Source organism: Myotis myotis, unplaced genomic scaffold (genome assembly GCF_014108235.1).
Source record: "Myotis myotis isolate mMyoMyo1 unplaced genomic scaffold, mMyoMyo1.p scaffold_m19_p_10, whole genome shotgun sequence".
Taxonomy (NCBI): Eukaryota; Metazoa; Chordata; class Mammalia; order Chiroptera; family Vespertilionidae; genus Myotis; species Myotis myotis.
Genome location: NW_023416314.1, coordinates 77,164,177 through 77,185,374, shown reverse-complemented (window position 1 = coordinate 77,185,374; position 21,198 = coordinate 77,164,177). Strand labels below are relative to the sequence as shown.

The 21,198-nt window shown below is 41.0% G+C and overlaps 1 protein-coding gene across 10 annotated transcripts in view; it reads right to left on the bottom strand.

Moving 5' to 3' along the window:
- KMT5B (lysine methyltransferase 5B) overlaps positions 1-21,198 on the bottom strand; it is a 49,600-nt gene that overhangs the window by 2,578 nt on the left and 25,824 nt on the right. For 5 of the 10 annotated variants that reach the window (XM_036326408.1, XM_036326402.1, XM_036326404.1 and 2 more), the window contains 7 exons: positions 19,673-19,741; positions 15,108-15,273; positions 14,625-14,734; positions 12,976-13,142; positions 12,660-12,679; positions 12,443-12,579; positions 7,058-7,254 (listed from right to left, as the gene is read on the bottom strand). In XM_036326408.1, the coding sequence (XP_036182301.1) occupies positions 7,058-7,254; positions 12,443-12,579; positions 12,660-12,679; positions 12,976-13,142; positions 14,625-14,734; positions 15,108-15,273; positions 19,673-19,741 (866 nt within the window). Of the gene's footprint in view, positions 1-198; positions 225-5,908; positions 7,255-12,442; positions 12,580-12,659; positions 12,680-12,975; positions 13,143-14,624; positions 14,735-15,107; positions 15,274-19,398; positions 19,483-19,672; positions 19,742-21,198 lie in introns of those variants that run through there. The other 5 variants (XM_036326409.1, XM_036326411.1, XM_036326410.1 and 2 more) reach the window with 5 other exon arrangements.

The following is a 21,198-nucleotide window of genomic DNA, read 5'->3' as shown; positions in this document are numbered from 1 at the left end:
CTGCCTGCACGTAAGCTCCCGCGCTTTCCTTCAGTCTCTTTCTAATTTCAGCCTCTGATTCATGGAGCATCTATTCACATTTGAACTGGGTGTTTGAAGAGTTCCTGCTACCAAGTACCTAGATTTCACTCTATGCTTGTCCTTAATCTATCATGATACTGGTCCACAATAGGTATTTCTTTTCCTGATTTAGTATTTTACCAAGTAAAAGGTTTAAAGTGGACCTAAGAAAAAAAATCATAGTTTTATTTTCTTTCACAAATTCTTAAAATCATCATTTTACTTTATTTTATTTTTAAATATATTTTATTGACTTCTTACAGAGAGGAAGGGAGAGGGATAGAGAGTTAGAAACATCGATGAGAGAGAAACATCCATCAGCTGCCTCCTGCACATCTCCTACTGGGGATGTGCCCGCAACCTAGGTACATGCCCTTGACCGGAATCGAACCTGGGACCCTTCAGTCCACAGGCCGACGCTCTATCCACTGAGCCAAACCGGTTAGGGCAAAATCATCATTTTAAATAGGTTTCTAAAATCCAAACTACTCATTAACTCAGGAAATATACTGCAAGTGGGCTCAGAGACAAATTCTATTCCAATGGTTTCAACAAGAGATCCGAGGAACCACGTTGTATCCCCGACAACCGCCCCGAAGAACTGCCTATCTAAAACCTCTCCCTGAGGCGCAGGGAGATCAGCAGAGCTCACCTGGGCCGTCCCTCCCATCCTGCTCGCTGCCCACAGTCACACTGAGAGGGAAGGAGCATGCTGCCAGAATTACTCTCAGACAAGGGGGCTCCAACTTCCTTCCTCTGGACAAGGACACAGAAAGGCTGGGATGATCCTACTGGGAACTAAGGTGACAACTGAAGGGCTTTACAAAAGGCTTATATGTGACTCAAGTTTAAGCTGCGCCTCGAGAACCTCTGACCTTGCCACTGACCAGCTGCCATCTCTGTTTTCCTTTGCATTTACCTTTGGACCTACACAGTGTCTTACATGAGTCAACTTCTCAGCTTCCCACACTCCCCACCTGAAAACCTCATCCCCATCAAAATGCCTCTTTTAAATTATTCACAGAGAAGCTGAGAATACCAAACAATCACCATCTCTCATCTGAAAACAAGGAAATAGAAAACAAGGAATGTGGGTAAGCCCAGCACACTGCCGACAAAGATGGTCCCTTACTACATGCCCAAAGGTTGCCAGGGCAACTGCTGTTCCTTCTGCTTGGTTGAGCAAGTAAGTCACCATTAGTTAGTTTTTATGGAGAACAAGAATGAGTAACAAGCATTCCAAGCGTCACACCACCAAGAATGGAGCTCTGTACTCAAGCCTGGCTCCTAAATGGAGTGAGGTGCCCAAACCAGCAAAACTCCCAGAAATGAGGCCCACTATTTCTTGAAGAACAGTAGTAATTTTGGGGAATGTGTATATGAACTGGAATTACACAGAACTTGCTAGAAATAATTTTTAAAATATGAGGATATTTGGGGAATTCTTTGGCTAAAGAATTTCTGCTTTTAAGGCTTCCTTTAAGGTGGAACTGGTAGAGGTACTTATTTACTTATTTTTTAGAATGTATTTTTATTGATTTCAGAGAGGAAGGCAGAGGGAGAGAGAAAAAATATCAATGATGAGAGAGAATCATCAATCAGCTGTTTCCTGCATGCTGGGGATTGAGCCCTCAAACCAGGCATGTGCCCTGACTGAGAATTAAACCATGACCTCCTGGTTCATAGGTCAATGCTCAACCACTGAGCCACACCAGCCAGGCTTGATGTGCTTACTGATGTAAGTCAACACCAGTGTTCTGTGCTCAGCTTCCTCAGAGTTGGCTATGTGGTCCTCTGCCCAGCTTGACTCTTCAAGGACCATCCTATGACCAAGCTTAGTGGTCCTCAGCCTATTGTTCCCTTTTCCTCATTTTGCACCTGCAATCAGCTGTACCTAGAATCACGGATACGTTGCATTCTCCACAGCGATCCCCCTGAAATCGGGATCCAGCCTGTCCCTCGCATGAGAGCCTTGGCCAATCTCTGACCACCTCCAGGTCGTGAAACCCAGTGAGCACTTCCCGTCCTTACCTTCCTTTGCAGAATGTGATATTGCTGACCATCCCTTTTCCTGGAAAACCCTCTCCCGTCCGCTGTCCTAGGCCCTTGAAAAAACAGTCTCCTGATGATAAGCACCCACACCCTTCCTGAGCCACTTTCTCTCACCTGATTCTCTCCCGAATCACAGGCCCTACCACCAAATACCCGCTGGCATCCGGATCTCCCGAGGCTGCCTTGGAGCCCCTTGGTGAACATGCTTAAACTGAACTCGCCTTTAAGTCTCATGGCTGCTTCTCCGCCTCAGTGCTCTTGGCCAATCACCCCAGAAACTGGGAGGTCATTCCTGACGTTTGCTTTCCCTGCCTCACCCAATCGGCCTCCAGGTCCTGTGGAGTCCATTCCTGCCAGGTCACTGGAGTGTCTACCTCTCTCCATTGTCAATGCCACAACCTCCTGCCTGAATGAGGGCCAACAGCTTCCACCATTTTTTTTGTCTCTCCTACTGCTTTCCCAACACCCCATCCTCCATCATGTAGACAAAATTATCTTCCTAGTACCCATATCGCTTCTGGGATTTAAACCTTTCAATAACCTAATGCTCTAAGAACCAAATCTAAAATGTTAAGTTATGCTCACATCCTTTCTTCCTATCTTCAATTCCACCCATGATAAACTTCACTTATTCAAGTCCTACACTCATCCCCTTATGATATTTTTAAAATAAAAGTCCCAAGTGCTTCACTTGGCCAACTTCTCAACCTCTTTAAAGTTCAGCGTAGGAAACACTTTTCCAGGGAGCCTGCCCAGACTTTCTACATAGGACAGGGTACTCTTGTTACGTGTCTCGTGACACCAGAGCTCCCTTACTTGGACACTTATTTTAAGCCATTAGACGAATCTCATTTTATGGTGATTCTGGAGCGTGCCTCTCCTCTTCCACCCCTCCTTCCCACGGAATCACTGTTAGCTGACCACAGCGAACCACTCACAAAGCACTTGGGTGTTTGTTCTCAACAGCTCAGAATAGACGACTTGATGCTACAACTTGTTTCCCTTATGTTTATGTATTTATAGTGTATTCTCATTTTGTCTCAAAAGGCATGATCTCATCAAAAGTCCAGCTAAAGAGTGTGCTTACCAAGTCAAAGTTCAAAAAGGACATAGCAAGCTGGGCAGAAGTGTGAGCAAAGTGGCTAAGACCGAAGGGTAGCAAGTGCCAAAGGGTCACACTATCCTTGGGCGCTGTGAGAACATCAGCACCAGGAGGGTGAGGGAGGAAGACAGTGGCCCCAGTGGCAAACTAATAAAAGTCCATCAGAGACTGAGGATGCTGACGTAGGAGAGAAGGTGTGCCTGTGGTGGCCCCGGCACCAGCACTCACACCAGGCGTGACTCTCCCCTAGTGGCTAGGACAAACCTCAAATGCATAACCTAACAGTAACTTTAGGTGAAAACACACATTCTTAACAATTATTATATAGCAGGTGCTGGGCAAATGGCCGCCTTAGTATGATCTCAATGCTAGTAAGCATTTTTTGGAGTAAGAGCTGTCACACTGCATGAAACCAAGCTCATGTGGACTAATGTGCCTCAGATCGTCCATCTGCTGAGTGGCAGGGATGGGATTTGAACTGAGGAATATGGTTTAAGATCCCAACTGGTTCAGCACTGCCTCTAAGGTAAGCCAGTCCCAGCTCATGGGTAAAGAAGCCACGCACAGCCCTCAGAGTCATTTCAGGGTGTCCTCAAAATCATAAGGCAGCCCTGCCTGGGCATCAAGAATCGCAGGCAGATACAAGAGCAGCACAAGGACCCCAAAGCTCCCCGAGTGCCAGGGCTGTGTCCTCGCTCTGTGCTGGAGAAACCCCAGGAGCACAGTTAACACGAACCGAGGTGACACGAAGACCACACACAGCCGACACCTTCAGAACTTGAGGAGCCAGCATCCTCCATCTTACGTGACCAACACAGACTGGCAGCGACTGCCTGGATCGGGCCTGCGGGCTCGGCAGAAAGGAGTGCTGTCTGTGACAGGAGAGAGAGAAGCAGTGACACATCTCCTACCTCCAGGATAGGCGATCCTTAGTTAAGATAAGCTTACTCCACTGGCCAAGTCTTCTGGGTTCTGCACCGACCTGAGGCATTTGCAATGACACACATTCCATATCACAGTGATTATGGGGCATAGCCCAGCCATTCAGGCACAAAAACCAGAATCTTCCAATAGTGGCACAATTCAGGCATGCGAACTGAATCTGTGAAAAGGATTTCTCGCCTGGTTGGTGTGGGTCAGTGGTTGTGTTGAACCATGAATCGAGAGGTCACAATTTGATTCTCAGTCAGGGCACATGCCCAGGTCGTGGGCTCGATCCCCAGTAGAGAACATGCAGGAGGCAACTGATCAATGATTCTCTTCCATCATTGATGTTTCTAGTTATCTCCCTCTGAAATCATTAAAAACATATTTAAAAAAATACTTAGAAAAAAAAAGCATTTGTTTCCGCTCTGTGGATGCGAAAGCAAACAGGTTGTGGCTCCCAAGACACCTTTCAAAAAAGGGTCTGGCCCTGGTAGATGGCTCATTTGGTTGGAGCATCACCCCACATACCAAAAGGTTGTGGGTTTGATTCTGATCAGGGCACATACCTGATTCAGGTTTCAGGTTCAATCCCATGTCAGGGCGTGCATGGGAGGCTACTGATTGATGTTTCTCCCTCATCTCAATGTTTCTCTCTCCTCCCTCCCTTCCTCTCTCTGTAAAGTCAATGAAAATTAAACATATCCTCAGATGAGGATTAAAAAACTTTTAAAAAAGGATCTGTGTGGAAGAAAGAAGTAATTTTTCTTCCCACTAGGCAGAAATGTTTAAGAAGAATATACACACTGCTCAGGGAAAGCAGCTCCTCCATCAGCCACTAAATCCCAAACAAGCTGCAGAATCAAAGTGGGCAGCTATGCATGGAGAGTGCACTCTGACCCAATGGATACCACCGCCCTCAGGAGAAAGCTCAGGCACTCTGGCTTTGCTACCAGCTGTGTTCTTAACAAGTCTTCCTCTCACACGGCTAAGAGGCTGTGTTTAAGACACGAGAACCAAAAGAAACACAGCCTAAAAGAATGCATGGAAGAGTTCGGGAAAATACTGCGTGAACACGGCGGAGTGTATGCTGGCCGAGGAGGTGACTGGAGTAAGCCTGTAACTCCTTTAGAGCACAGAGCACGCCCACCACACGACCCTCAGTTAGCACATTCACTCTGTACCAGTCAGTCAGTCAGTCATTCTGCAGAAAGCAGCTGAATGAAGTCAGCGCCCCCACATCCACAGCCACCGGGAAGTGAGCACCTGTTCTGTAATGCTGAGATTACAGCTCAGAGGGATTACTGTTGCCTGTACACTTAGGAAAGTGGCTCTGCGCTGTTACTTGTGCACCTGTCCTGTCTTGGAACTAGGCATAAGCTCCCCGAGGGCTGAGTCTCCTACATATATGTATCTCTTCAACTACTACCAGGCTTTTAGTAAGTATTTGGTTTATTAATAAATATTCCCTGATGGTCACTTAGTAATATACTCAAAACCTTCCAAAAATATTTGTATTCCAATCTTTTAAACTAAGTGTTGTACTGAGTTCAGAATCTATGCATTAGAAATACAGTTAATGAATAAAAACACAAAGCACCCCCACGAATGTCAAGAGCCAGTCAATGTGGACAGCACGGTGGCTGTCTCCACATATAGGTCTCACAAGTCTCCCGTCTCACAAGGAACCAGACTCAGAAAACAAATAGTGATTGTGCTGTATTTATTATTAGAACCAATAGTCCACAGTGAGTGACAGACTAACTGCTCTTTTGTTCACGTTGGACATTTTTATAAACCGGACGATACACAGGATAACTTTTACACTAAAGAGGTCACGTGTGGCCTCCGACTCCCAGCAGCGGTAGATTTGGGAATTCATGGCATTGAGCTTTGCCACTGTGGGATTCTTCTCTTTTCTTTGGGATTTTCTGTACAGGAGGGGAGCACCAGTGCTGGTGTGAAAACAGGGAAAAGAGCCTGAAATAACCAGACCTCAGAGGGCATCAGGCACTAGAAGCATCTGTGAACATTCAGTGCCGAAACTGGCATACTTAGGGGATCACCAAGCCAAAACATGCGAACTCAATGCCTGTCAGATCAGTCGGACTGAGGAGCCTACGATTTGAGTGGAGCGGAGGAAACGGGCATCACCGAGGTGAACTGCAGCCGCAACCAGAATAGTCCCAGGACCTCAAAGCTCCATCAAGATGATGTGTTTTCTTCTGTTCGTTTCGGCTTTCTTCTCTTCCTTTTCTCTTTATTCTTCGTTCCCTCTTTTTCCAGTTCCATTAGGTCTTGCGCCCCCTCCCTGGCCTGGTCTCTTGACGCTTGCTTCTTTCTCCTTTCATCTTGCTACTTCTGTTAGTGGCTAGTACGTCAGAGCACAGTGACATCTAAAATGTTCCTTTATCACAATTACGAGTCGGTAACTGGTAACTTAGGAAACTGGGTAAGTAGTAAAAAGGTGGAAACCTTGAAGCCAGAAGCTATCACCTCCCCCAGTCCATCCTCCGCCCTAACAGGCTGGCTAGGCACAGAAGCACGTATGTGCCTGTCAGATTCCACCCCGTCCTGTCTTCTCAGAAGACATAATGATATAATTATGGTGAAACTAACACCTGGAAAATGTTTCTTTCATACATATATGATGACCCTGGAACACAGGCTGAAGAATATCCAGTTACCAAGTATTCAAGGAAAGCAGACAGGTCAGTCTAGACAAGTGCACCGAGTCTGGAGGCCAACAAGCCTGCTTCCGTGGCAAATCATTTCTAGAATCCTGCGATGCTGCTGGAGTGCACGAGTCCCAGGGTTTCTCTCAATATTTAAAAGATCAAAACTACTGAAACACACTTTAGAAAACAAATTGTGTGAAAACACTTAAGAAAAGATGCTTATCAAATCTCCCTTACTTACTTGCATTGTGTTTTTCCTGAGTGGTATCTGCATCAGTGTTAGAGCTGACAGATTGACTGTCTGAATTTTTGCTGCTGTCACCTAACTTTTTAAGCCTATTTAAACGTTTATCTGTTTCTCTGAGTCCATATTTGCTATTGATAACAGGAGCAGGCGCAGGCAGTCCCACTCTGGATTTAAAAGCACCAGTTCCTCGTCTGAAAGAGAAAACAGCACACGTCAAACAAACAGCGTACTTACTAACCATAAGGTCGGCTGCCGAGGGCTCTGGGACGCATCAGATCTACGGATATGATGAACTGATGAGGCCTCAACCATCACTGGAAATTTACCAAGTCTAGGACTCTCAAAAGGAATTAAGTATGTATATAAAATCAACAAAAAACTCTAAACTTAAAATCACAAGACAAATTTTTATGATTATTGTCAATTATTAACTGCCCATGAGAAACCATTGAACCCTATAGAATTTCATGTGTAGATAACTAATTCTTCAATTTCAAAACTGGTTGGTGCAATAGTTAGGTCTAAATTGTAGCTTAAATAATGCACCTGTTAATTATATTCTAGCTTTGTTCTGCACAATTTAACACTACATCACTGAATATTGAGAATTAAGAAATGAAAAAACGAAACCAGAGAATTTCCATAAATGAGGCATTACTTAGATAGAACTGAATGTTAGATACAAATTCTACCTGAAATTCTGTCTAAGAAGGCTAGGCTGTATTAATGCAAGGCTCACTTTCTGAACTATAAAAACTATTAAATGACTCTTTAAAGTTAGTGAATTAAACATAAATAACCACAATTAAGCTATAAAAATGTTACTAAATAAGACACTAAAAACTTGCTTTTCCCCCAGGATAAGAACAATTTCTAACCTGCTCTAACTATCTGTATTGACGTAATTTTTCTGAAGTGAGCGTACTTACTAAGAGAGTTCTTAGACTTCCTAAAGGATGTAGTTTTGCAAAGCTTTGCTTTATTCAGCGTATAAAGGAAAATTCCTACTCAGCTCTATTCAAAAGAGTAAGTAAATTACATGTTAAGAGGTTTTTAAAAAGCACTCCTATTGCAATTAAGAAGTGAGAAGTCTCTCTGGCTAGATTGCCTTCACTGGTTGACCCTTCACTGGCCTTTGCTTATTAAGGAAAAGCCATATAACAATAGCTTCTGACCTGTGACAAAATCCTAACTGCCCTCCTCTGAAAGCGACCTGGCCCCACTGAGATCCCCTGGAACTGATCTTTCAGGGTTTCCTCCCCCAAGGAATCAGAGCGTTTCACTTTTTGCTAAAGGACAACAGTTTTATTTTCTCTCCCCACCCTCTTCTTACCTTTTCATGCTAGGGAGCACAGACCCAAACCTAATGCCGAATCTATTTTTGTTAAGTAATGTAAGTATTTTTGCTTTCTTCATCTTCACAGAATGGATATGGAATTCTCTTTTTATTAAGGTTTTTGTAAAAACAACAAAAAACTTATTGTGGGACTGCCTCAATTCTTTTTTTCAAAAGGTGCATTAGAAATCCTCACTGAGGCAGGCAACCAGTTACACTCCACCCACCCCAAAATATATTCAGAAAGTAAATCCATAAATCCCAAAGGCCATTTCATTTCCTATGGACAAAGAAAGTAATAAATTATTTTTAGATATTCCATGCCTTTTTACCATAACATGCAACATTTCTGGTTCATTTCTAGAAAGATGGGCCACATTTAAAGAAAGCTCTACTCTTCATCTGCTTCTCCACTACCCTCCCTTTTTAAACTTAGGAAAGTAATACATGCTTATGCTTGTTGCAACAAGCCAAACAATCCTAGGATATAAATATGCATAAAGCAGAAGTTGGTAGTATTTCCTAACCCCTGGAGCCCAGAGCCCCGAGGTCCAGTGCTAACCACCTGCCGGCACACCAGCTTCCACTCCTTTCCCACGGTCTACACACCTCCATACACTGTGGGAGCCCTCCAGGCAAACAAAACCAGCAGGGTAATGCCATATAGTCACTAAACAACCATGTACAAATACACTGGTACTGAACACATGTTACAAAAGTTGTACTTTTTACATAAACATCCCATAATTTATTCAATAACTCCCCATCAGTGATAGTAAAACCTATGGGCGATTTTGTTTTTGTTTGCCACCATGAATACAGCTGCTATACTTCTCTTGACACCAAATCCTTACTAATTGGTGCTCATATTTCCATAGGGTAAATTCTTCCATATGGGACTGACTGCCAGGTAAATGGATGCACTTATTTTTTGACACATATTGCCAGATTCCTTTCCCAAAAGATTACAGCAATTCACAGCCCTAGTAACACCTGCCTGTTTCTCTAAGTCCTCACCAGCAGTATACAGTGCACTCCTTAAATTTTGCCACTTGATAGTGAAAATGAATACCTAATTGTTTTAATTGCTTTGTTTGTAGCCATCATTTTCTGTGCAGCATCTTTCTTACCTTTCTTTTCTAGTGGAATTTATTTTTTCCTTACGAGCTTACTTTACTGGAGCTTTTTGTAATTACAATATTAATTATTTGCCATATGTGTACTTTTCCCCTCTTCAGTTTATCATCTGTCTTTGACTTACTTTACAGGAGCTTTTTGTAATTATAATAGTAATTCTTTGCTATATATATACTTCCCCCCCTTCAGTTTATTATCTGTCTTTGACTTACTTTCAGCCATTCAAGAATTTTTGTATTCACCATTTCTTGTCTTCTTTCAAAAGAATTTTACTTCCCCAGGTTAGACATATAATCTAAATTTTTAAAAATAGTTTTGCATTATATTTTAAAATTTACCTTTTTTTAAATTTACTCCTATATTCCCAGCATCCAGCTGGAATTGATTTTTACATAGTGTGAGATGGAGCTTAGCTTGGTTTTCCTCCAGACACACAATGAGTTACAGCTGACCCGTGAACAACGCGGGGATTGGGGCACCACCCTATCTTGCAGTTGAAAATCCACACAGAACTCCTTCAGCCCTCCACATACGCAGATTCCCAATCACGGATTGGAAATACTGCACCAACATCATACTCACCTCTCTTTCAGGACTCTCTTCATGCCCTCTTACCTACTTGTCCATTTCTGGGCCAATATCCATCAAGTTTTGATCACAATTATTTCATAGTAACTTTTAATATCTGTTAAGATAAATTTCCCCTAACTATACTTCACAAAATTTTTCTTAGCTATCAAACATACTTTCATATAAACTTTACAATAATTTTGTCCTTCATTAGATTTTATTCTTCAAATTTTCTAGAGTGAAATTTGTAGTACTTATTAGAAACATACTACAATCACTATTGTGTCAGGATGGTTACAGCCCAGACACATGCATCCAGTGCACCCAGGACACTCCACTTGTGACCTCAGCATCTTGTTAAACATTCTGTCCACTCTCAACTCTTCACTGGGCCACCTCTTCTCACCCTCAGCCTGGCACTGTGCTAGTCTTGTTTACCTTGCACTTGTAGGCCTAATATAAAGTACCTTGTCAGTTAACGAATGAGTTCCTCTGACTAGTGTCATCCTCTCATCTAACTGGTGTTCCTGAGAATTTAAAGAATATTCATAGCCACCCTTTCAGTCAAACTGCTCAAGGAGTCTGATTTGGCCATGTCGACTGTTCTGTATATTAGGCCTTCCCACTTCGGAAGGACTTGCATGTTTCTATTGTTCACACTAAGCCTGGAGAGGGGGTGGGATTACCACTATCTGACCAGTGAGAAACGGAGGCTCAATAAAGAGAACTATCTGCCTGAGGAATGTGACAACGCGTGCAGTTCTGAACCAGTAAAAGAGCTGCTTCAGGGCTGGTTTGGAATCCTGAGCATGTGGTTACATTTTCAGGACAACCTCCAAAACCTTACTGGCATGTCCTTTGCTTCATTTGATCATTCACTCAGCAAATATTTTTCAAGTGCTTATTATGTGCCAGGTACTGTTCTGGATGCTGGGAATATAGGAGTAAATAAAAAAGGTGAAAACTTCTGCCTTCTTGGGGCATCTTTTCTAGTGGGAAAATAACCTATACGTAAGTGTTAACTGTGTACAGTTCTACATACTTTATGTGAAGGAACTAATTTAATCCTCACAGCAACCCTTTGAAATAACTTCTGGTATTATTCCCATTTTACAGATGGGTAATTAAGGTACAAGAGCACCTAAGTTGCCCAAGAAATCATAGCTAATGAATTGCAGAGTCACAGGATTCCAACTCAGGCAGTCTGACACAGATCTCAGGCACTTACTTAACTGCTACGCTATGTCATCTCTATGAAATGATTTTAAAGCATTATTCAACTATAGGTAAACTACTTCATGGATTAAAGGGTCTTTCTGTAGACTGGTCTAAGATTCAACCAATGCTTACACCATTTTTTTATACAGAAAAAGATACATTTTATACTCCCACCCCCAACACAGGGGAAATGTCTGGCTACCAAGGAAGAAGAAAATTGGGCCTCTAGTCTGGCTGCAGGCTGGGTGTTCTCAGTGGGAGAAGTAGCACCATCAGATTATCTTTGCTCATATTTGCAAACACAACATGATGTGGAAACTGTGAGGGCTCTGAAGCAAGGCTGGTCTGGATTCAGTACTTAAGCTCTGCATTTGCAACAGGGCCACACTACTACTACTCTCTCACAGGATGGCTGTGAGGACTGAATGAGTCAAGATCAGTAGTGTCCAGGGCAGTGCAAGGTACGTGAAATGGGCTCAACAAACATAACGAAACCTTCCTGCAGCACCACCCAGATAAGTGTGGGGAGCTGCCCCTGTGAGCTCCTGCATGCAGAAGCCACTCCAATGAGTGTTGTGAGCATCACTGCTGCCAAGGGAGATCTGGGGCATCCACAGGACTCCCAAACCTTGATGGACCACACAAAGTGACAGAACTTAGGATTATGAAAGTATGTGCATAAAAAAAATCCAGAGGACACAGCTTGATAATACACAAAACTATGTCAGGGTTTTTACATGACTGTCAGCAGCTGAACTTCACTTGCCATTTTCAGGGCAACCCCACCCTGGATGTGGCTGTGGCTGTGGGTGTGTGTGTGTGTGTGTGTGTGTGTGTGTGTGTGTGTGTAAGGTGTTTCCCATTCTCTACCTAAGCACATTTGAACTCTGATCCATTCATAAGAATAGCTGGTAATAATATTTTTAAGGGTCAGGTGCCAATGCCCTTGAAAGTTAAGGACGCTTTGATTTTGTTTATGCATGCTACTGGCTGCAATGCTCTAGAATGTAAAAGACTATTCCTGCATTTAAATAATGAGGAGATAATGTGATTTCATGCCCATGATCATAAGGTGGTTAAAAGAATGGAAAAGCTGAACATCTTACTTAATACTTTACCTTTCACATGTGTAACACTCGCAGAACTCATTATTTTCTCCAAAAAACCCATCTCCATAATAACAAGAAATTTCTTCTCCAGGTTCAATATCTCTCAGAGCCTTCACACATGCTGTATCTCGACCAGTTGACACAAACTGAAATAAAATGAACTTATTAAGAAACTCGTACCTAAAGCAAAAACTAAATACTTGAGATAAAAAGTTTTTATGCTTACCTTACAGTTAGGTCTGCAATCTGAAAAATGTCCAAAAATAAAGTCAATTAACTGTTGATAAGATCTGAAACACGAACAATTACAGAAATCTGAAATAAGCTTTCCATGTAATTTTACAACCTTTGATAGAAATGTATGTCTTCAGTTAAACTACAGGAATATTTACTTTAATAACTTGGGGCGGGGGAGGGGGGGAGAAATCATATTCTTAACCCTACTTTAAAGGAAGATAAGGTCTTACTCAGATTGCCATGCCATTTTAATTTTGAGCAGTACCACCAAACATTAGTGCTGATACCTGAGAAATTGCGCTTACCATGGTTTATAAATGCGGCAGGGCCGAGCCAGAGCTGAGCACAGTTTTTCCTTGTGGAATACATGACACTGAAGTCGTTCTCTCCGTGTCTAAGTAGCATGTTCTCCTCAATTTCTGAAAGTTCGGCAATACAACCCACCAGTAATTCTATTTTGTCATTTCGTTTCCTATTTAAAATATGTGATGTTAAAAATTACTAGTAATTATAAATACGGTGGCTTCTTTTATTAAAACAAGCCTGTCCAATAAATATCCAAGTATTGAGAAGACCCAGCTCTGCATATTTTAGCTGACTCGCTTGGATCCCCACCAGGAAGCCCCAGAACCTTTGCCATGGTTACTTGTGCAGCTGCCCTATTCCTACCAGAGGCTGGAGAGTCCTCCAGGACAGAACTGTGTACCTATCCATGTTTCTGAACACTCTGCAGCCCCTAGCATAGTGCTTTGCAAGTAGAAAGGACTCAAATCCCTGCTGCACGGAATTCAACTTGCTGACATTGGATGAAGGAGACATAGATGAGTGTGGGAATGAGCTATGAGGACCCAGAATTGGGATGCTATCCGCTAGAGCAGCGTCATCCCACAGACAGCAATGCAAGCCAAGCACAGAATCTTCAATTTTCTAACAGCCACTTTAAGAAAGTAGAAACCTGTGAAATTACTTTTAGCAATGTATTTTAATCCAATATACCCCAAATACTATTTCAGCAGGTCATCAGTTTAAGAAATATTAATGAAAATTTTAATTTAATATGAAATCTGGCATGTGTATCACATTTACAGCACTTCTCAATTCCGACTTGCCACATTTCAAGAGCTCAAGAGCCACATGTGGTTGGTGGCTACTGTACTGACAGCACAGCTCTAGGACCAAGATCTCAAACCTCCACACCCATTGACACCACAGGTAGCCACGGGAGCTGGCAAGCAGGCCTATCATCCCCAAGATAAACAAGATGCGCACACACACACACACACACACACACACACCCATCGAGCCTGAGAGTAATGCTCTCTGCCCTCCAATTTCAGGCACTTGACCCTAAATTTCTACTATAAAATATATTAGGGTGGTATATGAAAGGGACTACATGTTTCTTTTGGGAGAAAGGCATCAGAGGAAGGAAGATATAAACACACTCTCCCTTTTCCATATGGCTGTTACCGCTCTAATGGAGCTCAATGTTACTACTTGTATTTCAGCTGTATATATATTTTTAAAGCAGGCAATGTGCTAAGAAGTTTCCACCTGTCAACTTCCTAGGATCATGAAGGCGTCACACCCAACTTTTCTTCTAAGCCAGTAAAGGACCAATTCCGGAAGCCAGTCTGTCCAACCTTGGCCTCCCTAACTTTCAGTAGCCCCGTCATTGAGCAAGGAACCCAGATTTAACCAAAAGATAACAAAACACCCTTCAGCTTAGACATAGAATCTGGTCAACTCAGACTTCTAATTCTACACAACAAAGATGGGAATAAGGAGCCCTCAATAGGCCCTGGTTGCTGGGCCAAGGCACTGGCCCTGCACTGGCTCCTCTAGGTGAGCTCTGGTTTCATCCCTTCCACGACTTCCTTAGCACTTGAACAGTAATTTCAGAGAGAACTTTAAATAAAATTACTTTATAGGTTTATACTAATACAATAGTTACCACTCTTTTGTTGCAACTATTTTGGCTCCATTTTGTTCTGATGAGTATCTATTACAAGGCAGTATTTCAAATCCACTATCAGTTGCAAACATTCTCAAGTAAATGAACACCTAAAAAAGAAAAAATTTGACATTAACATTATAGTAAATTGTTTGTCCTGCTAGACTTTCATAGAATTATAAAAGCAAACCACTAACAATATAAAAATGTTGCACTTTTAAAATACTTTGTTGATATTTTAACATTTCACATATTTGAGTACCTAATGGCTGGCCATGTTACTCTAAAAGCTCACCACAAATTTCACTTCTAGATGACAAAGTTTTCTCTTTGGATGGTCAAAGAGGATCCTATATGTTATTAGATCTTCATATGAATAGTTTCACAAAAAATTGATTTCAAGTTTTCACCAAAATTTAGGCTTTCGTTTCCTTTACTCTTATCCAAACATATAAACAGTATTCATTTTATTAATAAACCTACATGTTCCTTGAATAATTTCTCCTGCATTTTGTTCTTGTTGAGAAAATAGTGTCGCGCCCATTCGCCTGAAGTCAAACATTTGAAGGCTTTCTCCAAGTGCTCATCTTTCTTAAAACGTTCAATTACTTCCTTCAGCTCTTCTTGCCTTCCTTTAATAGGCCGAAATCTGAACAAAATCAAAACGATAACTGAATTATCTGCCATCACTCTTGGGCCACTGTTAAGAGATACTGAGAAAGAGACAGTAACCTAAAAACTGTGAGACAGAACAAACGAGAACAATCAATAATCTTTATAATTACTACTCAAGTAATATTAACCACCATGAAACATAACTTTTCTGTCTTCAAAATGCATTTTAATATTGTCATTTCACTGTTATCTCATTAACTGAGAAGTGACCAGATGACTCAAGTTAATGCTCTCTGATTCAGGCTTATTCCAGTCTGAGGTACAAAATGAAAGACCTACAATAGAGCTCATCTAATTGTGGGTTAGAATGACAATTTTTAAAAACATGCAGAATCAAGCCAGAAGAGTGCCAGGCAATGAGCTTCAGAAGAATGACAAAGCAAACAAAATCATGCCGCTAACAAAACATTCTTTACGTTCAGTTAGAAAAACCCCAAACCAAGTACCCCAGTGAGTCCTGAAATACACCTTGATGTTCCAACACCATGTCAATTAATCTTTGACAACTGCATTCAGAGAGCAAAAAGAGGGCAAAAGTACAACTGCTGTATGGTGATGTAAGGAAAAACAGTTGGCGTAGCATTATAAAAGGCTTCTATTATAAAATCAGCTGTAATGACTTCAGTATATTACATTTCTAGTCATAAAATAACACATGATTCAATCATAGTCCAAATAAAATTAAGTTTACAAGTCCCTCATTCTAAAGTTGTGTTCTCAATAAAACATGTACTACAATTAAAGGTACTTGGATCATAATTTTAAAATGTCACCCTGGCAGGTGTGGCTCTGTTGGTTGAATGTCATTCAGTACTCTGAAAGGTTGCTGGTTCAATTCCAGTTGGGGCACATGCCCAGGTTGTGGGTTCAACCCTCCCCCCCACCATTGGGGTGTGTGCAGGAGGCAACTGATCGGTATTTCTCACATCAATGTTTCTCTCTCCTCTCTCTCTCCTCTCTCTCCTCTCTCTCTCTCTCTCTCTCTCTCTCTCTCTCTCTAAAAATCAATATTTAAATGTTTTAAAAATGTCTTTTCATGTCAATTTCATTTGGCTTATTTTCCCAAATAAAATTAAAAAAAAAAAATCCAACCAAAAAAAGGAATTTCAGACTGCTATTCAAATAGAATACATTAAGAAAAAAAATATTAATGGCCAAGGAGTAAAAGCATTTGAACTCTGCACCTTAACTATAACAATTAAAACTGTGCACCTCATAAACCTGAAAATGCTAAAACTGAGACAAGATCTAGGAAAGGAAGCACTCACACAGGATTCTTTCTAGATGAGCCATCATAAATGTAGTCACAACATTTCAGTAAAATTTTAAGCCACAATATTTCACCAAGGCTTATTTATTAAGTGCTGTGTACACAGAGGTGTTATGGTGAAATACAGAAGTGACAGACAGGCCACTGCTCTTACATGGAAAATTTATCCAGGACTAAAGGACATACACATGCATCAACAGTTAAGCAAAGCGGCAATAGGCAAATGCAGGTTACTATGGCACAACTACACTATAGCACTTTCAAGTACGGAAATCATAACTAAAGTGAAGATATGTATGGGCAATGAGGAGAGTGTGAATTCAGCTTTCCAGAATAGGCAGGAAGGAATCAAAGGAGGGCAGGCAAAGTGGGAGGGAATTTAAGCAGAGCATCTTAAGGCTACATTCAAAGAGATGCACAGGGACTGAGGGAATCAGCTGGGTAACAACAGTAAAGGAAAGAACAGGAAGAGAGAAGGCATGAGGTGAGAACAGGCATAACACTACTGCTGACAGGACTTCCGATACATTAATGCATGCTGGTCCCTCCAGGAACTTACTTGCTTCAGACTCTAGCTTCGGTAAGCTCTCACAACTACTAAGCAGAACCATTTGAGAGAGTTCAAATATATCCCAGAGACGTCATATAAAGAAATGGACGTCAAATTTTATTTTCCCCGTTCTATTAGCATACCCACTCTGACAGATAGATGAGTGGAAGTCCTTTAAACAATTCAGAATGTGTTTAAGTAGGATTGTCAAAATAATCTAAAGATTTGCAGAATTGTGAAAGTCTGCAAACTTCCATCCAGTTATAATATTAAACGACTTGTAGACATCACAAGTGATTTTTGTCAAGATCAGGTTTCTTAAATCATTCTTGCTGCAAACCTACTCTAGGGGTGTTTGCACATGAAGGACAGATAAGGTAACCAAGCAGCTGTTAGCTAAGGCATGCCACTTCACACAATACAGAATATGAAATGTCCGGAAATGGATAACCCATGATTTATGCAGAGAACAGAAAAGCCAATACTAGTACTTCACTCTGAGCAAATACAATGTATAATCCATGACGTTAATGCTACAAATAACAGAGAAAGAACCCAGCAATATTGGTTATGTCCAACATGGAATTGACCAGTGGTGACACCCTACTTAAAATAACTGCATGGCTCAACACATTAGCAAGCAAATCAGAGTCAGGACTAAATTCACCTAAGGCTTTAAGGACACAACAGAAAAGTAAGTTGCAGCCCTGGAATGGACACTGGCTATTCCTATGGGCTTGCTAAGTGCACTCCACTTCCTGAAACCTGTAGCTTCCTACCTAAAAATGCCCTTCAGCTATCATAATTTTGTTTACTTTTTGTTCATGATGCCAATTTATATGCTAAAACCAACACAAAATAACCTATTCTTGATCTAGCTATATTCTGCTTTCCACGTTTCCTGTGCTGACTTTTGTTTCTGCTTTCCTGAATCAAACACAAGCAAAACTGTTACTTGCCAAAAGCAAGAACCTCCATTTCACTTAAAATATAATTTACCATCAAACTTTCTGTCACAGTTGGCTGACATAGGCGTGAAATGATAGTGAGGCAAAGGAAGAAAAGGGTTCTGGGTGCAGACAGGAAGGGGAAGAGACAGCTGTTTTCAATAATCCTACAAATAGACATTAAAATCACCAGGCTGACAGTTCCAAGTCAAATCCCAGTATAACGAATACTGAAGGAGAAATAAAAATTACTTAAAAGCCTAAGATTGTTACAACTATTAGGACCAGGCAATCAGCAATGAAGACCTTACAAAACATTAAAATAATTTTCTATTATTGAGTAAAAAGATACCCTTTGCCCTCTCCTTCATCACAATCGCTATAAATCTCACATACACATTGCACAAAGCTCTCCTTACACCATGGTTCTTAAAGCTAGAAGAAAATTTAGACTGTCTAAAACAGCCTTCTTATTCCAGAAGGGAGAAAATAAGGCCCATGAGGGCTAATTAAGGGAAGCCTTCCTCAGCCTGCTCTTATGTGGACACAGACGGCCCTCTCATGTTGTTTCACATACAATAGGATTTGACTTGTGTCTGCCATGGAACACCAGCCCAGAGCCCAGACAGCAACAGAGCTGGCTGGTATTCTAGCAATACAGTGAAAGGTACTATAATACTTTTAAATTTGGTATTTGGGGGTGAAGTGGGGTGACAGAGGAGGCAAGAGAAACAGGTATCTGGATTTCCAAATCAATATGCCCCTCCTCCCTCTCTAACACAAAATTTACTACTTTAAATAAACCAAACATTTCTTTTTCTCTTCCCACACCTCTGATGAATGGCTGCTATAAGAAAAAAAGTCATTTACAATCATTATTAATAAAAGGGGCAGAAAAAAACATGAATTCACACTCCCACACACCTGTTCCCCACTCTTTCCAGAGACTGACTTCCCAGGTTTTCTTGCTATTTGGTTTTTCTGTATCCAAACCCAAGAGAGCACTGTGGCAATGAAGAAAGGCTGTAGATTTGTGTTAGCTGTACTACTGTCCCTTCCACAGCATGTACAACCAAGAGCTGACTGGAGGAGGGGGAAGAAGAGGAGGACAGAAAAAAGGGGCGCAAGGGAAGGAGAGAGGAAAAGAGAGAAAATGCTCAAATATTGAAGATATAAAATAAGAAACCATGAGGCAACAGTGTGAACACATTTCCCCTTTGCAGAAAGTTTAACTGCAAACTGACAGCGCGCAGGTGCCGAGGAGGAGGCAGGCCAGAGCCACAGCTCTTCGTTCCTTCTTCACCTGAAAATAAATACCAACCAGAAACATACCTGGCTGAGTTTTGCACTCAGTGCTCAGCTAATCCCAGGGAGTGACTCCTGCTCTTTTGATGAAAGATTTCTCTTAAAATTACCCTGTTATGGAGTACAAGTGATTTTTTTTAAATACAACTATGACTAAGACCAAACTATTTTAAAAGGTTTGCAACATGTTCTAAAACTCATGTTTACGCTAACACCTCCATTATTTAACATCAAAGAACATCAGAAAGGCTGTGACAGGTGAGCAGGCATCTTATTATTGTTTGTAATGCACTCTACCTACCTCACAGGGTTGTTGTGAGGAAAACTGTCAGATTTTGAAAAATGCCTTGAGCTCCTCGAAGGAAAGGCGCTATATAAATGCAAAAACAAACAACAACAATAAAAAACTATTTGTACAACCTGTACTTGCAATCTCTAAGCAGATTCACAATATTAGCTGTTGCAAAAATCCTTAAGACACTGGTATTCCAGTCTCAGCATGATAAAAGCCAGATTCTAAAATTCTTTCTTCCCATAGAACATTGTTTTACATTATACCGAGTTAGAAGATCTAAGAATTTCTTTATGCTTTCTAGTCAAGCACTTAAGTTCAAAGTGACACTTAACGTGATTTATAAATTCATATCCAACAGTGGATATAAATAATCAAATACATAAAGTAAAATAAAATTAGATAATTACAGTAGTAGAAGGATGAGTAAGGACTATACAGACTGCAGTTTGGATCAGAAAAATTCCAAAGAAAAAGTGACTCGTGCATTTCTTTATAACAGTATTTCCTGCTCAGCTCACTTCCAAGTCGCCCACTCCTCAGGACACTGTCCGATCTCTGGGTCCTACAGTCTCCACAAGAGGCAGACTGGAAGCCTCTGCACCGGCTTTACTCTATCTGACTCCCACTCTGATCTTTGGAAAATCAGAGGTATTACTAACAGCTCTATTTTCCAGCTAAAAGGAAGAATTTAGTTTTCATAATTGAAGTCAACTAAATCTAAATATTTTCCAATAAATTGAAATTACTATTTTGTTTATACTATTTCTAGGAATTCATGCTGTAACTCTGACTTGCTTATTAGTAAATAAAGGGGTATATTAAGATGAAAGCATGATAGTTTGGGAAATTTTCAAATCATTAAACATCTACTGTTTCTGAACACAGTACATTGAAAGAAGTTGAAAGGAGGAAAAGGAACACAAAAGAGGAAATGAAAACTGACAATCAATTACAAATGTATAAACATGAAACTAAGAGACCATTCTGTAAGTAACAGGCAGCGAGTATTAAAATCCAAGCTCCAAACTTCTCTCTTCCAGTCACTTTGTTTGAACCCCAAAGAGAGAAAAGCCCACAAATTAGTAATTTAAAATATATTTATGGTTTATTCAAATAAAGCACTATAGATTTTCCTTATTTTCTATAAAATGATATCTTTGAACATGACGTGAGTCAACATTTGGTAAATCCTTGCTCAAAAGATGAGCCAGAGCAGAGAGTTTCATATTCAAGTAAGTCCACCAAGATTTAAAGCTTCATTAATAGATTTTCTGTGTATTCCTGTTAAAGTACCTTTGCATCAACTGCTCGAGCACAGGGGCTAAGTGTCCCCCCTGCTGCCAAACCAACCCGGTCTGCCCAGGGGGGAGTAGGACTGTCTACACCATCAATGGCTATTTTAGAAACTGTATGAGAAGAATTAAGTGTTGCACTGAAAATATATGTTTTCTTCTGCATGTTTAACTTGGTTTAACCAGTTTTTATTTTAGATCCTTCAATTTCTATTCATAAAAATTTTTACATACTGGATA